The sequence below is a fragment of the Stereum hirsutum genome, assembly GCF_000264905.1.
Source record: "Stereum hirsutum FP-91666 SS1 unplaced genomic scaffold STEHIscaffold_14, whole genome shotgun sequence".
NCBI lineage: Eukaryota > Fungi > Basidiomycota > Agaricomycetes > Russulales > Stereaceae > Stereum > Stereum hirsutum.
In genome coordinates this window covers 258190-275395 of record NW_006763144.1, presented here as the reverse complement: position 1 = coordinate 275395, position 17206 = coordinate 258190, and the positions used below count along the sequence as shown (strand labels likewise).

General features: G+C 51.9%; 3 protein-coding genes across 3 annotated transcripts; 2 read left to right on the top strand and 1 right to left on the bottom strand.

Moving 5' to 3' along the window:
- Window positions 1-2676: 2676 nt before the first annotated feature.
- STEHIDRAFT_141371 (homeobox-domain-containing protein) lies at window positions 2677-4860 on the bottom strand (the record flags this gene model as incomplete). The annotated part of the gene is made up of 4 exons (XM_007307859.1): window positions 2677-3650; window positions 3718-4429; window positions 4500-4637; window positions 4701-4860. The coding sequence occupies 4 exons, from the start codon at window positions 4858-4860 to the stop codon at window positions 3320-3322; spliced, it is 1341 nt and encodes a 446-aa protein (XP_007307921.1). The 3' UTR covers window positions 2677-3319.
- Window positions 4861-6139: 1279 nt separating this feature from the next.
- STEHIDRAFT_83958 (kinase-like protein) lies at window positions 6140-10765 on the top strand. Its single transcript, XM_007307858.1, has 17 exons — window positions 6140-6516; window positions 6573-6655; window positions 6717-7331; window positions 7392-7456; window positions 7558-7713; window positions 7808-7900; window positions 7972-8034; window positions 8093-8145; window positions 8220-8251; window positions 8319-8492; window positions 8581-8590; window positions 8657-8676; window positions 8762-8849; window positions 8932-8956; window positions 9192-9458; window positions 9616-9735; window positions 9889-10765. The coding sequence occupies exons 1-17, from the start codon at window positions 6200-6202 to the stop codon at window positions 10180-10182; spliced, it is 2475 nt and encodes an 824-aa protein (XP_007307920.1). The 5' UTR covers window positions 6140-6199; the 3' UTR covers window positions 10183-10765.
- A 2593-nt stretch (window positions 10766-13358) lies between these two features.
- On the top strand, window positions 13359-17135 carry STEHIDRAFT_63617 (uncharacterized protein; the record flags this gene model as incomplete). Its single annotated transcript, XM_007307705.1, has 15 exons — window positions 13359-13616; window positions 13671-13799; window positions 14354-14408; window positions 14467-14491; window positions 14565-14654; window positions 14716-14933; window positions 15007-15229; window positions 15325-15397; window positions 15524-15693; window positions 15773-15902; window positions 15968-16016; window positions 16071-16279; window positions 16449-16584; window positions 16703-16780; window positions 16852-17135. 15 exons carry the CDS (start codon window positions 13359-13361, stop codon window positions 17133-17135), a joined length of 2127 nt encoding a protein of 708 aa, XP_007307767.1.
- Between the last annotated feature and the right edge of the window lie 71 nt (window positions 17136-17206).

Here is a 17206-nt window from a genome sequence, read left to right as displayed (position 1 = left end):
TGCATCCGCTGTTTGACATCGCAAGTTGAACATGCTTTGACAGCGTGTTATTACTAGTGGAAGCACCGTGGCGGTCCATGCGATATTTTTGAAATTCTTCTGTCGACTTGCGATCCAGTTTCGTAGCAATGGGGGGCGTCACTGTGCTGGTCTTCCGAGCATAGTGAGACTTACGATCATGCGTCTACTCTATTCTTGTCTTGTCAGTGGGAGGGCTCAAACGTCTGCCTTTTCTGGGCATGTATCTACTTGTGGGCGGCGTTGAAACGGTGCGTCGTTCATTCTGTCGGTCTTGGTTGTATTTGCTATTGCTGTCAAGCTCACAATGCCCACAACTTGCTGCAGCTGGACGGTGGGGCCGTTTTGACGCATCGATGCCCCAGTTGGACGTTCGATTCCCTCGTCACTGCACTGCTAGACGGCGAAAGGCTGTCTTAACTTCGTTCGTCACTATCCAGATGCTGAAGTCCCCGTCCATCAGAGGCCTTTCGTGCATGTTGAGATCGCGCGCCTTTGACACTATTTCCTTTTTGCTGCTGACATGTTTCTTAACTCGCCAGTGAAGTGACACTGTACGTGCAGATGTTCACTTGGAATGCGGTGGTTGACGTTGGGGACCCAAGGTGCGGTGCTCATCCAGCCCTTTCGGCGCTGCCTTATCCCCGTTAAAATTTTCCTACAGCTCGAGAACGGGGTCCGTGGATCCGCATATCCGTGTCTGGGTATGGTGAAGCACGACGACGCCCCGTACGCATCGGACTCTGCGCGACAGACCGTGGCTCCACTTCTCCGTCGACGGTCTTGGCCGCATGGTCTAGGACTATTTCCGAATGGTCTCTACATTCTGCGTAGCATCGAGGCCCTCTCACGTCTTTCATCGACCCGTCGTTTCCCTCGCAGCTGGAGTTTGGTGGTTGAGAATGCATAGGGCGCTTACGGCGAAATGGTGAGAAACTTCCCGTCTTTTTTTGCCTAGCTTGGGGGGAAGGAGATGCCCCTGCGATAGGCTGTACGTCTGGCTTCTTCGAGTGACGACTTTGACCGTTTAGCTCTTCATATTTCGCTTCATATCGATAAATGATTCATCTCCCGGGTTCATTTCCGTTCGCAGCTGTTTGTTCCTTCATATCCCCGAAGACGATTTCATTTATCGTCCAAAAGGCTTCATTTGGGTTTAGAGTCCTGCTTTGAAGTGGTTGCCCAGATTTCTGCTCTGGGACGCCGTGACAGCCTCACTTCGAGCGATATCACGCCTCGGGCTGATGGTCGTCCTGCGCTTGCAGATTGTTTGTACGTCTGTCGAGGGACACACGACCCCCCTAACACCTAACAGAGGTGCGAATGACTCTTCTACGTCCCGCGTTCGACCGCATCGCCTGATTCGAAAACGTACAATACAAACAAAACTGACTCTCCGCCATGTTCTCGAAGGTTTCATGGGAGAACTTCCGGCGACATCAGGCTAGGCCAGAGCATCCTTTGCAGAAGAGCTACGTCGGAGACATAACGAATCGCTACTGGTTCTGATGGCTTCTCAACCCGTACGGTCGTGGCTTTTACGCGGAGAATGCAGGTTATACGTATGGGCGAAACCTATGTGATCCGTGCTCGACGCCTTCTTGATACGATGTACGACGCCTTCTCGGCCATATGGCGCTACTCTTCTGGATGAAACGACGTAACAAGAGAACTGGAACAGGATTGCCCTCTTGCGTCACGACTCTCCGGCATTCGCTTGGCCTTGGCTGGGTCCTGTATTTATGGCAACTCCTGGCCGCCGATGTTCTCTCGAGGAGACGGAACGGACGGGAAGACGAGAAAGATGCTGGGCGTAAGTCCGAAGCAGCGAATTCGGTGTCCGCTGACCGTACATGACAGCATAATGTTCCGCTGTTGGACGAATCGCGTTGCTTCATTTTTGGCGAGTAAATGAATTCAAAATTAAATGCGATCGGGATGGGGCTAATAAGGCACATCGGAGAGAAACCCTCCGTTTTCTCGTTTCGTCTCGGGCTAGAACTGTGGGGTTATACAGATGCAGGGACAGAATCTGGACTTGCCCGTGGTTCTGTTGGAAGACGGCGTTCTCTGCGTATGTAACGGGGGCAGAATTGTACCATCGCGCCATGACGGAGACCTCGACGAAAACGTGGGTGATTTGTGTTAGTACACAAGAGTCCACAAGCCGACTTCATCCTATCATGGCAATCAGACTTTTAGCCTGGATGGTCCAAACTTTGCGGCATTTAGGCGCATATGAGCTCGCAGTAAAACGTCGAATACGTACATCATAAGCGTCCCGACCGCTGCATCTCGAGGACGCAACGGCATCATTGGGGATCTTCGTACACACTAATACATACTGTTCTCCGTCGGGGAGAATTCTACGCTTTGCAGGACGAGGACTGTCCTAGCGTCCTTGTGTCATCCCGAAATTAACTGGCTGACCCACTCCGAGTCGAAGACATGTTCGCTTGTCTCATCATTTTATAAGGTCTCCCGCGACGAGGCGACTCAAGATGAATCGATGGCAGATGACCCGCAGTAGAGATGAAAGCGATGAAATTAAGTAACGAGAAGGCGTCCGACCTGATGTACTGAGATGCCTTCGCGCGAGTCCGAATCTGATACGAGAACGAGGTGTAAGTACGTAGAAGAAGTAGGTGTAAGTGTTTTAAGTATAGTACGAATAGGGTTTGTAGTATTATTATTGTATGTAGGCTGGCAGTGAGAACTAGAGAAAGACAAGGGAACGTGGCTATGTGAGTGTGAAGAAAGCTAGTAGAGTAATATACGGGTTTAGAGCGGGTAGCTAAGGAGGAGAGATGTACGGTTTATTTGAGAAACGGAATGGAAGGTTCATAATCAACATAAGATGAAATGAACATGAAGTAAACATGAAAGAAGACCGGAAGACAGGGATAGCATGATACAGACCGATAAAGCAACTCGGGAACGTGCGGATAGATATAACATATACAGAAAGCAGAGTGATATCAGTCGAATCGTGAGTATGTGTATGAGAACATCAATGCAATGTCGGGTAGGAATGCGACATAAGTAGTCCGAGCTGAATAAGATTAGACGTCGACAGCAATGCAATGATCAGAGATCGGAACGTGAGCATGTAGAATAATTAGTAAGATGACTTCTTGTGTGACAATGAATGTGCGTGATGATATGGAGACAAATGAAAGCAACATGGAAGACCAGAAGGGAGATGAAGAGGAGAAATGGAAACCGTTGCCGTGAATCGTGAAGACGAACAAAGCCTTTGTCCGAGACCTCATGCGTGCCAGAGACGCGTACCCAACACCCATCAGTATCCCCGTCCATAGCCACTAGACCATCCTGGCTTTACCTCCCCACTTCTGTGTCCAGCACTGCTGGGAGGTCGAACGGGTCCTTGGCCTGTAGGTCTGGCCATCGGTGGAGGCGAGCGCGCAGAATATCCCGCTCGTGATGGTCCGGCGACAGAGGACGAAGAAGTGGCGCTATACTGGGCACCGGGAGGAGGCGACCTCGAGGATGTCGGAACATCATGAGATGAACCAACAGGAGCAGGAAGTGGGGCGGTCATAGCAGGGTGTGTCCCACTTTGACTTGTCGAACGAGTCCCTTGACGCATCGACTGTCGCTTGTTTTGGAACCTGAATCCCATCATGAACGGTGCATTGCGGGCGGAGATGAAGGAAAACGAGAAGTCAATCAACTCACCAAATCTGTACGCTACGCGCCGACATGTCCAACTGCTTCGCCAGGTCGTTTCTCTCCTCCGTGCTTGGGAACGCCGTGCGCGCGTACACTTCATTCAAGACCTTCAGCTGGTGGGCGTCGGCGCGTTTACGCTTCTTCTTGATGACGGGGTCTTGGGAATGTTCGTTCATGTCGTAATCGACGGGAGAGGGCAAGGTAGGCGCGCCGCGGGCGTACGGCATGTGAGGGACGTTTCGGGAGGGAACATGTCGGTCGGCGGACCCATGGCTAGCTTGACGCTGCATGCGATCAGCACCATATGGGTAGTTGTGAGCTTGATGAGTTGTCGACCCGGTATGATGGTGAGGGACGGATGCGGGAGCGACGCCTCTGGAGGGACTCGTAGTTGTGTAGGGAGTGTGTTGAAGTGTTTGGTACTGAGGGTAAGCCGTGCCATAGCCGGCCTGTGGAGAACGAATGTCGCTATGTGAGGTGAGATTAGTAGGGGACTGCTGCTGATAGTAAGCCGAGTCGGTCGTCCAACGTTGCTCATCACGCGGATATTGCTGAGTACTGGGCATGCTAAGACGGAGAGGGCGCTGAGGTTGGGAGGTGGAAGGTGGAGAAGTACGAGCATGGTGGGATGCATACTGGTGGTGGCCGCCCTGAGAGTACGGCTGCTCCTGGTAGAGATACTGTTGGTGCTGCTGCGACGGATGCATTGGTTGTGAATCTGGCGAAGAGTTGCAAGGTAAAAAGTTACTACAACGTAAGAGCGGATCACGAAGGGGAGCAGAACGGACAGTGTGCATCGTATCCGTACGGAGTGGCTGGAACTCCGTGCTCGTAAGACGACCCCTGAGCGGCATGAGCCTGTTGGGGTTGCCGTTGCTGGGGATACTGTTGGTAATGCGCGCTTGTGTACGTCGCAGTCGCGGGTCCTATGTTGGGATATTTTAGAGTTGAGTTCATGTGCGGTGCATTTGACATTCAGAAAGACAAACCTGAGGAGTGAGAGGTTGGAAACGCTAAAGTGAGAGGGGGCAGTACAGTGCGCCTACCCTGGTCGGCCAAAGACGAACCGGTAGGCATGTCCTCGAGAGCAGGACTCTTGCTATTAGGCATTCTTGAGTAATTTGCGTAATAATCCTTGTGGTAAGACATAGTTTAAGAGAAGAAGACGAATTGAAGGTGAAAGGACGGGGAAATGAAGTATTAATTTGAGAGTGAAAGGGACGGGAGACGATTAAGTACCTGGAGACACGCGACCAGTCACAACTTCAGGCGATGCAGGGCGTGTAGTTTTTGCAGTACGAGCGTGGCAAGTGGCTGGGGACTGCGACCGAGACCGAGGGCATGGAGGAGCTCACTCTGCAGGAGGCCGCAAGGTGAAACACCACAGAGTTGGGCAGGGGGCGATCAATAATCGTTGTAAGGATGACGGGCGAGCGATGTGCGCGTTGAGAGAGAGACGGTGAGGGCCGGTGAGAGGGGAGGCTGCTGCCACCACTGGAATGCCTAAATTACATCCGGGCGAGCATTTGAATCAATCTGAGCGCGGACATATAACGTTGTGTCGGTGTTTGAGGGAAGATCCTGCTAATTCAAATTTGGCCTCCATCGTCACATCTGCCCACGCGGCACTGGCGATGGACCTGCGTCGTGGCCCGTGCCGTAGGAAAGACGTATATTGGATCAGCCCGATTTCAGACTCGACCAAGGCGGCGTGTTGGCGGCTCGTCCAGATGCCGCGGCTGCAAGTTCAAAGCCGACGAACATGAGGACGGGGTCTCCGTCCGAGACGAACCTTCCAGCTCGACAAGAAAGGGCCCCCTTTGAGGCCAAGAATCCCACCCATGCGACGAATTCGGCTCAATATCGAGATATCAGGGTGGCGGGGGATTCTTTCCTGACCGTTGTTTCACAACCGGAGGCAACTTTCTCGAGGCACTTCCCGAGGGCACTTGCCGCCATTTAGCCGCTCGCTCTTTCTTCCATAACGGGTCGGATCGGCGACTGGCGCCAGCTCGCTGGCGCATCTTGTCTATCCATACTTTGGCCTCAGCGTCTCTGACGCCGTTCCGCTAACGATCTTCGCTCGTCGAGAAATGTCAGGAATAACAGAAAACAATGAAGGTGGGGCTCATCGGAACAGGACGATATGGATCAGGGAAATTTAACAGGCAACGATCGCGTGCGTAGCACGTGCCTGGTTGCCTGTTTCAGTGAACTCTGACGGTGCCGCGCACTGGGCGCTAAAGCTCGGTCCGTCGATTCAATATTAGGTACTGTCCGCCACTTCCCCTGTCTTTCCTCATCGTCGCCGCCGTCGTCCTCAACGGCGTGAACGACGTCGTCGATGGCTAGAAACATCTCCTCGCGGCCGTTGCCCGTGCCCCCGACGCAGCGGCAGAATGATTTTGGATACCCTGATGATCATCGCTCGGACCTCTATGCACCTAATAGCCCGTACCATCATCCTCAGAACTACCCACCCTTTCCGATGACCGGCCCTAGCAATGTCGTATCCTACGATCAGCACCCTACCACGCTCAGAGGAGGAACTCTTCTCCACAAAGGCTTTTACGATCTGCTCTCCTACATACCCACACCGTCACCATCTCGTTTGCTTTGGGGTGAACCGAAACCTGAGGTGGAGACACCACTCGCTGGTCCGAGGTACGAAGATATTCGACCGGCCCACAGTTCTCCCCCAGCTATCCCACCAGCTCCCATCTTGTCTTCTCAGAGTCCCGACTCCTCTCGGAAACAGTACAAGAGGATCAGTAAGGACATGGTCTCGAAACCGACGGGCTTTGTGTATGTCCATACCTCAGAAGCAGCCTCCTCGCATCCTGACTCAAATAATTTGCTAGTCATTTGATCCATGCGTCAGACGCAGACCAGGCTGAGGCCTTGCTAACTCGTTGGGGTCCTGACGGGATGGGAAAGCTCGGTGGTGAGGCTGTAACACCTGGAATGCAGAACGAGAGCACGTTTGTTGAATCTTGTGCCATTAGATCCCCGTTGGGCCAATCCGATCAAGGACCGTATCCGAGAGACAAACCAAGCTCGCGCTGTCAATGAGGTCGTTGACGCCTTTCAGCCGACACCTAGCAGGATTGAGAACGGCATGGCCACTCTCCGGGTCGTCAATGGAATGAGTACGCAGACGTCTAGCACGCTCACCACCGCAGCGCGGGAGAACTTCCGTGCTTCTGGGGCTTACGACGGTCTTCCTGGACGTCCTGGGAACTCCACCATTCGCTGGGCTGGAGGTTTGAAGGCGCACCCCGAAGGCCACGAGGACGAGAATGGAGCACCTGAGGACACCGAGTCCATTCCCGCCCCGATACCACGTCAACGAGATATCAATCCGTCCCTAGCCACTCTGGAGAAGGCGGTGTCGACTCGAATCTATTTCGAGAACCTGTACTTCCCACTCTTTCGCCATCCTCCTTCTCGTGAGCAGAGACGGAAGGCTATGGAACGAGATATGGTCGCGATGGGTCTGTCGGAAGACCGTAAGGAGGAACTTCGTCGACGGTGGCTCCAGAACGAGACCGACTACCTTCGCGAGAAGCGCCGCAAGGTAGACGTTAGCGCGTTCATTAAACTCAAGACAATTGGTCACGGTGAGTTCCGCGGACCAAAGTATACTATTATTGTCCGTCTTGACTCACAACATGTCTCAGGCGCGTTTGGCGTCGTTTCCCTCGTGAAGGAGCGGTCGACGGGCGGCTTGTACGCCATGAAACAGGTCAGTCGCTTTCGCTTCGTTGTGGCCCGCCCTGTACTCTATCATCACAAGTTCGAAACGCTAAACTAACCTCGCTTCCTTTCTTCGAAAATCCTACGCAGTTGAGGAAGACAGATATGCTACGTAAAGGCCAGGAAGGTCACGTTCGCGCCGAACGAGACGTTCTCAAGTCTGCGTCTCTGGTCAGCTCCCCTGGAGGCGCCGAATGGATCGTTAGACTGCACTACAGTTTTCAAGATCGCGATAATCTTTATTTGGTAGGTTCAATCACCCATCTACCACCTCGAGTGTATTGTTACTTTATGGGCAAACGGCGCGCACCACACTGATTGCGATTTCATATCTGATCAGGTCCTGGAATACATGGGGGGCGGGGACCTCCTTAATCTTCTCATTGAGCGCGACGTGTTTCCAGAAGATTTCACCCGCTTCTATGTCGCTGAGGTCAGTTCTCATTGAGTCTCACGCCCCTCGACTAAGCCATGCGAATTATCTGAGGAACTTTAATTTTACAGATGGTACTCGCTATCGAGTCCTGCCATAGGCACGGCTTCATTCATCGGGACATTAAACCTGATGTGCGCACCTCTTCGCGTCTTTCATCTCTCGTCGCGATAATGACTTCACCCACCACAGAACTTCTTGTTCGACCCACAGGGCCACATCAAATTAAGCGACTTTGGATTGGCGTGAGTTCATAGCCTGCGACCTCCATAATTTTACATGAACCCAAATTTCCAATCATACCTTTCGACGTTTCTAGGACCGACCTCCATTGGGCACATGATACGTCCTGTGCGTCCCTGCAATCCGTTCTGATACTGCGTGCACGTAGGCTAACGTACAACCGCTCATCTCGCAGACTACGAACAGCAGCGGCTTCACCTCCTTCGGAAGCATGGAATCGATCTCGAAGACAGCCTCGGTGATGGAACTCGAACGAAACGGATGGACCGGAAGGATGTCGAGATACTGATGGGCGGTGATGGCAAAGGCGGTATCTTCACTTGGCGGGAGAAGAATCGTCGCAAGGTGGGTCGGTCTCTGGTCCTGCGCATGTAGGACCTCTGATACTCATGATTGACTATCACCCAAATTCTTTCACCGACGCGGCACCAAGTTGGCCTATTCCGTGTAAGTTCAGCCGCCCGTTTTACCGTTCTTGTGCCCTGCTCACTTTGACAAACGGATCGTACATAGTTGCGGGACTAACTCATACAGTAAGTTTGTTTCTCGGCTCTGCTCCGGGCTGCCATCTAATCTGATCGATTTTTAACGCGTTGCGCGACTACCCCTTTCTCTCAGTGTCACCCGAAGTCATCCGGGGCCAGGGCTATTCCTACTCCTGCGATTGGTGGAGTCTTGGTGTGATCATGTTTGAGTGTCTTTACGGGTGAGTACCACAGCTATACCAAAGAAACACTCCGAATACGGCGACTCTTGCTTCCATGTACTCATGCCGTCGACTTCATTAGGTATCCTCCCTTCGTCAGCAACTCCGTAAGTCTTAATCCTGCTTGGCTGTCCCGATTGCCCGACATGATCTGACCTCATTCTGATGCAATCCGCCTTCCATATCTGACCCCTGACTGAACCTGCATGCCCACACGACCGTTTCCTTTGTCCTACTTTCGCCCTATCCCCCGATGCTCTAATTACTCCATTTTTTGATCCGATTATCGGTTGGATCTCAAACCGTGTACCGCGTCTGCGCTATCACGAATAATACCAACAGAGACACGTCACCCGGCAGAAAATATTGAAGTGGAAAGAGCAGCTGCGTTTCCCCTCCCGGCCGCGTGTATCCCATGAAGGCGTCGATCTTATGCAGCAGCTCCTATGCGAGCCTGAGGACCGCCTCGGCTCACAAGCCTCCTCGTCTGTCAATCGACCGAACTCGGTGGTGGTGCAGGCGAGGCGGAGCGGTTTTGGCCCGCCGTCTGGCTTTGCGCCTGGTTTTGGTGCGGGCGGTAGCACTGTGGACGGGGCCGAGCTGATCAAGGTGCGATCGAACTAGCCTCCACTCCTTTTTTATTCCGTCGAGCTTGGTTGGCGGACTGGGGCTGACGATGGCCGTAAATTTCTTCACTCCGATTGCTCCAATGATCTGCGTTCCGGTGCTCTTACTTTTCGCCCAACCGTTTCTTGGGATCGCATAGGCTCACCCCTGGTTCCGGGGCATTGACTGGCTGAATATTCACCGTTACACGCCACCATACTGTCCTGATCTCCAAGACCCTGAGGACACCCGGCACTTCGACGACGATATTCCCGCGGAGGTGCGTAGCTTTTGTTTTGCCTCTGTCTCTCCATTCCTTTGCTTTGTCCTCTCTCCCCATTTACCATTCTCCGAGTCGATCGGAGCCGATTGCTGACGTGGGTCTTTCTGTGTTGGATTGGGCTGGGTGTGGGTCACTGTATCGACGATATAGCCTCTCGCGCCCGCGAACGGAGCACCGCCGGACGCCACTCGCGACCCACTGCTGCGGGACAAGATCCACGGACAAGAGATCCTCGACGTCCGCAAGGCGCTTGCGTTCGCAGGATTCACACACAAGAGTCCTCGGGCAGTGACCTACGTCCGCGCGGATAGAGTCTTCAACCCGGAGCCTGACTCGTATGGAAGAGAGGACATCCAGGAGGATGTTGGGCCGGAGCCGCACAGAGGACGGTCGACGGTAAGAGGGTCCCAGGAAATCGGGAAGGGGAGGGCGATCTCGATGTGATGAAAGTTAGATGGATCGGCGGACTGCTGGGCTGGAGCTCCGACCGCTGATGATGCGCGGTTGTTGGGGTGGCAGACGAAATTATCATGACGACGGCGACCCTACGGTCCGTGACGACCCCTTTCCTTTCCATTTGCTTTTTACTGCCTTCGCTCTTCATTTTTACGTTGCCGATGATGAACTGCTTGATATACCGACCATGACAACCATTTCCTGTATTTCCACCGACATTTTTCACCCTGGATAGGCGCTACATTCTACACACGGTTGTACGAGCAGCAGTTGAAGTCTTTTGTATGGACATATCCCTATTTTGTGTGTTTTTGTTCTCGCTAGTGCTCGAGCTCCTTGCTTGTTTTTCTCTTTATTCTTTGTGTGCTAATCCGTACAGTATCACCTCCACTTCTATGTCCGCCATCTACGTATTGTACCTCCCGGATTCCTTCATCTCTGCGTCACCTTCCATTCTGCTCCACGATGATGTTACCCCACCCTGCTTTGCTACACGAACGACAGCATAACATGACCAGGATATATACTAGGCTCTGTCTGTATGTTCCGGTTTCCCACAGCCTTGTCCCGCTACTTTCGTCTTTTTCTCTCGTAACCTGTGAGTGCCTGGGGTCGTCGGAAATTATAACAATCGCTCTGGATAGTTAATGCCGAGGTCGATCATGAGCAGCGAACATTGTCATCGAGAGAGAATTGACCGAGAGTGTGAGTACCAAGTCTGCAATGCCGCAGGCTTCATCGGCTTCATCCTTACATTAGTAGATACCGAACTCTCAGGCTTCTACCTCGGGGCGATCATGAAGAGAGAATTAATTGCCTGCTTTGAAAGGCGTTGTGATACGTGCGGCGAGGTCCGAAAATGCGCAACAGTCCGGTTCCCGACCTTGCACATGTCTGGGAAAGGTTTAAGAAAACGAAAGTTTAAAGAGGACATCACCAAATCCACTCAGGATGATGAGAAGGGCGGAGTTGGCGGACAAAGTGCCCATCAGGTGATTGCGTGAATTTAGCCTATTCTTTCACTCAACTTTGAACCCGAGTATCATTGTACATCGACGAGAGTTTGCTGAGTTGAGGCGGAGCGGGAAAGGTTGAGGCTACGTGATAGTTGGCCTGACAAAGGCGCGTTGCAGTCCTCGTTGGGCGGTGAATCGTGGTTATGGATCCTCGATTCCTTCGATTGTCTTTCTGTGCGCTGATGGGTCCCCGTGCATCGTGGTTTCGAAACGAGCCGCTGAAGGCTACAGCTGGCTACTGTACGGGTGGCGCGGCGCATAACAGAGCCTGAAGCTTGAAGCCTGGTGGCAAAGTCGCATAGCGGCGTAGCGCGTAGGATCTTCAGATGTAGGATCGATTATTGGGACGCTGAACGAAGGTGAGAGCTCACATATCATGACATACGTTCCAGTGTACGTGTGTGTACTAACGTAGAAGCGGAATGGGGTTAGACAGACGGCCTAGTACACATGGAGTTTTAGTCGCAGGCTCATGATCTTGCGCTTGTCAGTGCTATGTACTCGTATAGAAACTCTGCTGCTGCTGCCGATGCTCGAGGAAAAGCTTAATGGAGGATATTTGCGACGACGGGTGGCGAGTGTGAGTATAGGCTGCAACTTTGTGACGTCTTCCGGATGAGTCGCACAGCCTCGCGTAGGATGAATGGAGCCTCGTGGGGAACATATGTTTAGGCACACTCCTCTACTCCCGTTCTGACCGCTGGGACGCTGAGTCTTCAAGGGAATCCCGCGCTAGGCCGCGACAAGTGGACTGAAGAGGTGGAGAGTTCGGGCAATGAGGATGGGGCGAGGCGTGTGTATGACATATAAGGTCCGAAAGGCGAGCCGTGGGCTTCCTGCATTGCTTTGTGGGATCGCGGGATGCTCGACGTCCATCATGAGTTAATCTGAGGTCTTCCGCTTTCATTCCGGAGACGGAATGATCGCCGATTCTCTTGGAGGTAGGAAATGAGGCGGGGTTGGCCGCTTAAACATGAGGCTGGGAATGACATTCGAGGGGAAAGACCTACTGTGAGCCTAGGTAGAGCTAGTATGGGCTGGACATACGAAAATACCGTTACTCGCCAAGAAAGAATACATATTCCGAGGAGATACGACGGTATATGTGTATTTGTGGCCGTTGGAGGAAAATGGAGAACATGATCATCATCCGTGGGAGATTGTTGAAATAATATGCCCATGAAGCGAACCTGGTACTCACAGTCACGCATGACGGATTGTCGAAGCGAGATAGAAGGGTAACATGTCCGCGCTGTATAGTAATGAAAAGGTCAGTAATCACATGGAGCGCACGGGAGCAAGGCCATAGGACGTTCATGGAAGAAAAAAAAGGGAAGAAAAAATAACGCCTCTGGGTATTTACTCAAGCCACGGAGGGAGTGCCATGCTGGCAATGGAACAAGTTCGCAAACATCCTGAGCATGAAGAGAAATGCTACGATAGCCGTGTATCGCTGATAATCCTCCGTTGAACTTCTCTGATCATGATAGACAGTTGCAATGTTTTGCATGTGATTATAAGCATCATTACTATGCGGTCAGCGTCAACTAGTACGAGGATGAATGAGTCCGACGCTTGTGAGGTCTCTACCTCGAGTAACACCCACTTTTGTTCCTGAAAAATTGCAGCAAGGCTTGTCTCTGAGGATGAACTGTCCTAGGGGCGCGCCGTTACCGTGGTGGCGGTGGCGGTAAATATAAACAAGAAGAACGACGGCAACGGGCGGACCGCGTCGAGACCCAAAGGTAGCCCCGATTAACCCCACATTACCCTGGCGCAGGGTTAGGGGCAGCTTGGCAGCGGGCACATTCATGATTCATTTGTCGTAACAGGATGGTTACTGCGCCGAACCAGCCAATCAATCTTCTTTTTTCTGTTTGTTTTCTCTGTTTCTCTTTTGCCTGGTTGCCTTGAACCCCCATGAGCTCTCCACGACGCTCGGAGTACGATCCAGTTCAGCTCACGACACCCGACGAACAACCGTCCTACAGTGGCGGAGCTATTCCACGACCAAGCATCACCGTGCCCGAACATTCTAACGAAGATGGATACTCCTACTCGTCTCATACACCATTCGCCGACCCTGCTACAACTTCTAACACGTATCCTCCAAACTCACCTCGTAATCAGCGTGGCAGACATGTACACATGGCCAATCTTCCATCAAGCAGGACCAGCAGCCCTGCGAATAGTGATACTGAGCGAGGAACGAAAGCACGGAGGTCTTTCAGACCATTTCATCTAAGGGGACAGGGTCAAGGAGACTCTATCAGCTCCTCCAGAAACTCGAGCTGGGATCTCCTTTCTGGTGTGCGCAAGTGGGAGGAGAGCTACGACCAGTTTGATTCAAGGAACGCGAACCAGAAACATCTCGCGTTTGCCGAAGGAGACATTCCCAAGGATAGGGTGAGCGCACCGTACTCTGTACTTCGCTAACCATGTTGATGTTCTTCTCTCCAGTTTTCTCGGTTTTACAACTACCTTCTTAACGTTTCGATTGTTACTCGCTGGACGCTCTTCATCTTACCTGTTTTGGGCCTTCTGTGGATCCCTGGCGTTCTAGGGTTGACTTCGCTGCCTAATGCTCAGGTAAGTCCAGTTTGGTCTGTTTCTGATGCGCGAAGAGCCCTGGCGATGCGTTGGCAGATGGCTATATTTATTGCTGCGGCCAAGCTTGGTGTGGCACTACTGGTACCATCGCTCCAGGAGGTGGTCTGCGGGCGGCCCGGGTCTCGGCGGTTTGTGTAGATGATGTTACTCTAGGCGAATAAAGAATCGTTCCAATTCCCTGCGAATAACGTGGCTTCCATTCTTCCATCTTTCTTGAACTAAATAACGTTGACTGGTGATTCCGAGCCACGCCGCAATCTTAAATGGGTATAATTGTTGCGGACGGAGTTTGATTTTGCAGCCGCGGCAGTTAAATTTCTGGTGCGAAGGAATGGACGAAGGTTTCGTTCCTTGCACAGATCGACATGGTCGTTTGCAGAAATCGTGCTTCCCAAATGCCGGAAGTCGACCGCCTTCTGGAACGCATATCGTGTCATTTTCGACTCCGACCTTTTCCCTTCCCTTAGGTGGCTCTGATGCCCCTCTTGGTATTTATATCGTATCTGACGACAGTACCTGGCTCTTGGCCACAGATCTTGGGAACCCACTTGTTGTGGTGGAGCATATGGTTTTCTGTTCTTTGGGGAGGTAAGCGCTCGGTATCATCATTATTGCCGATCACTCGCTTACAGGGCCTTACGTTCAGGCTGGTGGGCGAGTCTCGCTGCAGCGTATGTTCAGATGTCCCCATGGGCAATATACTTTCGCAAACTGCGGCTAACATGGCACGACTCTTTCCTTTAGTATGATATTTCCTCGCGTGCTGCGTTCCACAATTGGCGTGGTTGCCTTGGGTACTCGACGTTACATCGACTGGATGGAGGTACTGCACCGGTCTGTTTTGATCTCGTTAGATTTTTTCTGAACATATCCTAACAAAACAAAAAACGTTCAGCTATGTCGCGATTTTCGGCTGGACATTCGCCATATGGCTTTCGTGGAACCCACTCATTAACTATCAGCAAGAGTCAGATGCAAGCGACAGCAGTAAAAGCATCGCCAGCACCATCGCCAAGATCCTCTTCGGATTGTACCTCTGCGCAGCTGTCCTCTTGTTCGAGAAGTTCTCTATTCAATGGATCGCTGCAAAGTTCCACGAAAGATCATACGCTGGTACGTTCAACTCGTGGCTCTACATGACCTGCTGATCGATAGTGTCCATTCAAACTGACAAGCCGCTCTTCAGAGCGAATTGCCGACCAGAAGTTCGCCGTCAAGACCCTCACGTTCTTGTACCGGTTTTCGAGCGATATTCCCGGCAGGTCCGATACTTTGAGAGACACCCGCGGAACAAACAAAGGAAGAGACTCGCCGAAGAGGTTCTTCAAGCGCGCGATGAAGGGAGTGAGGTTCGCTGCCACGACGACTACTACGGTCCTGGGGAATGTGGCGTCGGAGATCGCCGGAAGGTGGGTTCGTCTCGCAAGGCGTGGCGCTTTGTGTTTGGACTACGTTAAATAGCGGAACTGAGGTTGACGGACTGAGACTTCGTTCCTTTGATTAGTTCGGTACTGCAGCCGAATTCGCCAGCGGCTATGGTGCAGACGGCGCTCAGGTCGGCTAACAAGACAAGGCTTGTGCGTATCCAACCTTATTTTCTTTCCTTCTTTTTATTCGTTGGCGCATCTAGCTCCATTCAATCTCGATAGTCCTGTTAGTTCCAACCGTCCATGCTCATGCGCTATGCTTCACTCCCGTAACAGCTAGCCAGGCGATTGTACTACTCTTTCCGCAGGCCGGGCATGGATGGGATCACAATTGAAGACATCGCTCGTTTCTATCCGAACATCGAAGACGCGGAGGTGGCGTTTTCTCTTTTCGACAAAGATCAAAATGGCGATGTATCGAGGGATGAGATTGAGATGAGCTGCTTGTGCGTTTCTCTACCGTTATTCCTTGTTTCTTGTCGAAAACAGCTGCGTCATAGTGACATGCATCCAACGGACACATAGGGAGTTTCACCGAGAGCAATTGTCTATCGAACATTCGATGAGGGACTTGGATAGTGCGGTCGGACGGTTGGATAATATCCTCATGAGTGTTTATGTCTTTGTGGCGATCTTGATTATGGCTGTCACTTTGGTGAGAAGCGTTGATACTCTACGGTTGGGCCCCACATTGCTGATTCCGTGTCTACTCCGTATCAGGACGCAGAACTGACGTCCCTGATCACTGGTGCTGGGACTATCATTCTTGGTGAGTCGTACTGATCTTCTCTTTCTTGAAGTATTGTTATAATGTCTCCAACAGGTCTTAGTTGGCTTATCGGAGACAGTCTCTCCGCTGTCCTTACGAGTATCATATTCCTCTTCATCAAGCATCCATTCGACGTTGGCGACGTCATCGATTTGGGAGATGAAGGGACTTTCACGGTCAAGGAGATACGGTTACTGAGCACCATCATGCTCAATGGGCATGGAACGCTGGTGCAAGCCCCGAACGTCGTTTTAGATACGCTAGTAAGTCAATCGCACGCCGGCTTATTCATTAGGGTGTCACCAGCTGAGCTTCTCCTCCCTGACCCTGTCGAACAGTTTATTCAAAACATACGTCGGAGCCCCCAGGTTTGTTTTCGAAGTAGTCTTACTTCGGCCTGGGTACGTGGTAATGATTGTGCTTTTTGATCAGATGTCGGAAGATTTTGTTTTCGATGTTGATTTCAACACAAGCTTTGAGCGTATAGAGGCCCTACGGTCAAAGATGCTTATGTTCGTCAAGTCTGAGCGAAGAGATTATATGCCTTCGTTCGACATTGAGGTTGTTGGTGCGTGATATCTTTTGGCACAAATATATTTCCTTCCTTCCTTCCTTCCTTCCTTCCTTCCTTCCTTCCTTCCAACAATGTGAGACCGATGCTGATCCACGGATGGTGCTGAAACTAGATATTCCTGCGCAGGAGAAGATGACATTGAAGGCGGCTATCATGTATAAGAGTAATTGGCAGCAAGGCTCACTCAAAGGTCTGCCACGCTCTCCCGTCCTCGCTCTGGTCAAGCTTCGGAAAACCCACCTATTCACGATACCCTCACAGCCAAACGTCGCAATAAGTGGATTTGTGCGCTGAAACAAGCCATGGCCGAAGTCCACGTGCACGGACCGACGGGCGATCCAGCTGCTCATCGCAGAGCGACGCCGTACACCCTTGTACCATGGGATGAGGTAAAGGAAGAGGACGCGAAGCTTGCGAGAGAGGATGAGAAGGGGAAGCGAACGCCTATTGGGCATCATATGCCGTCGGATGGATGGAAGCTGACGGATAACAATCCAACGTCGTGTACGTTATATTTCATCGTGCTAGACTTTGGGATCTCCTGATATGCTGGTACTGATGCTTCGGATGCAGTGAATGATGGCTCAGATATTTTCGGAGAAGCTTCAGAGGCAAG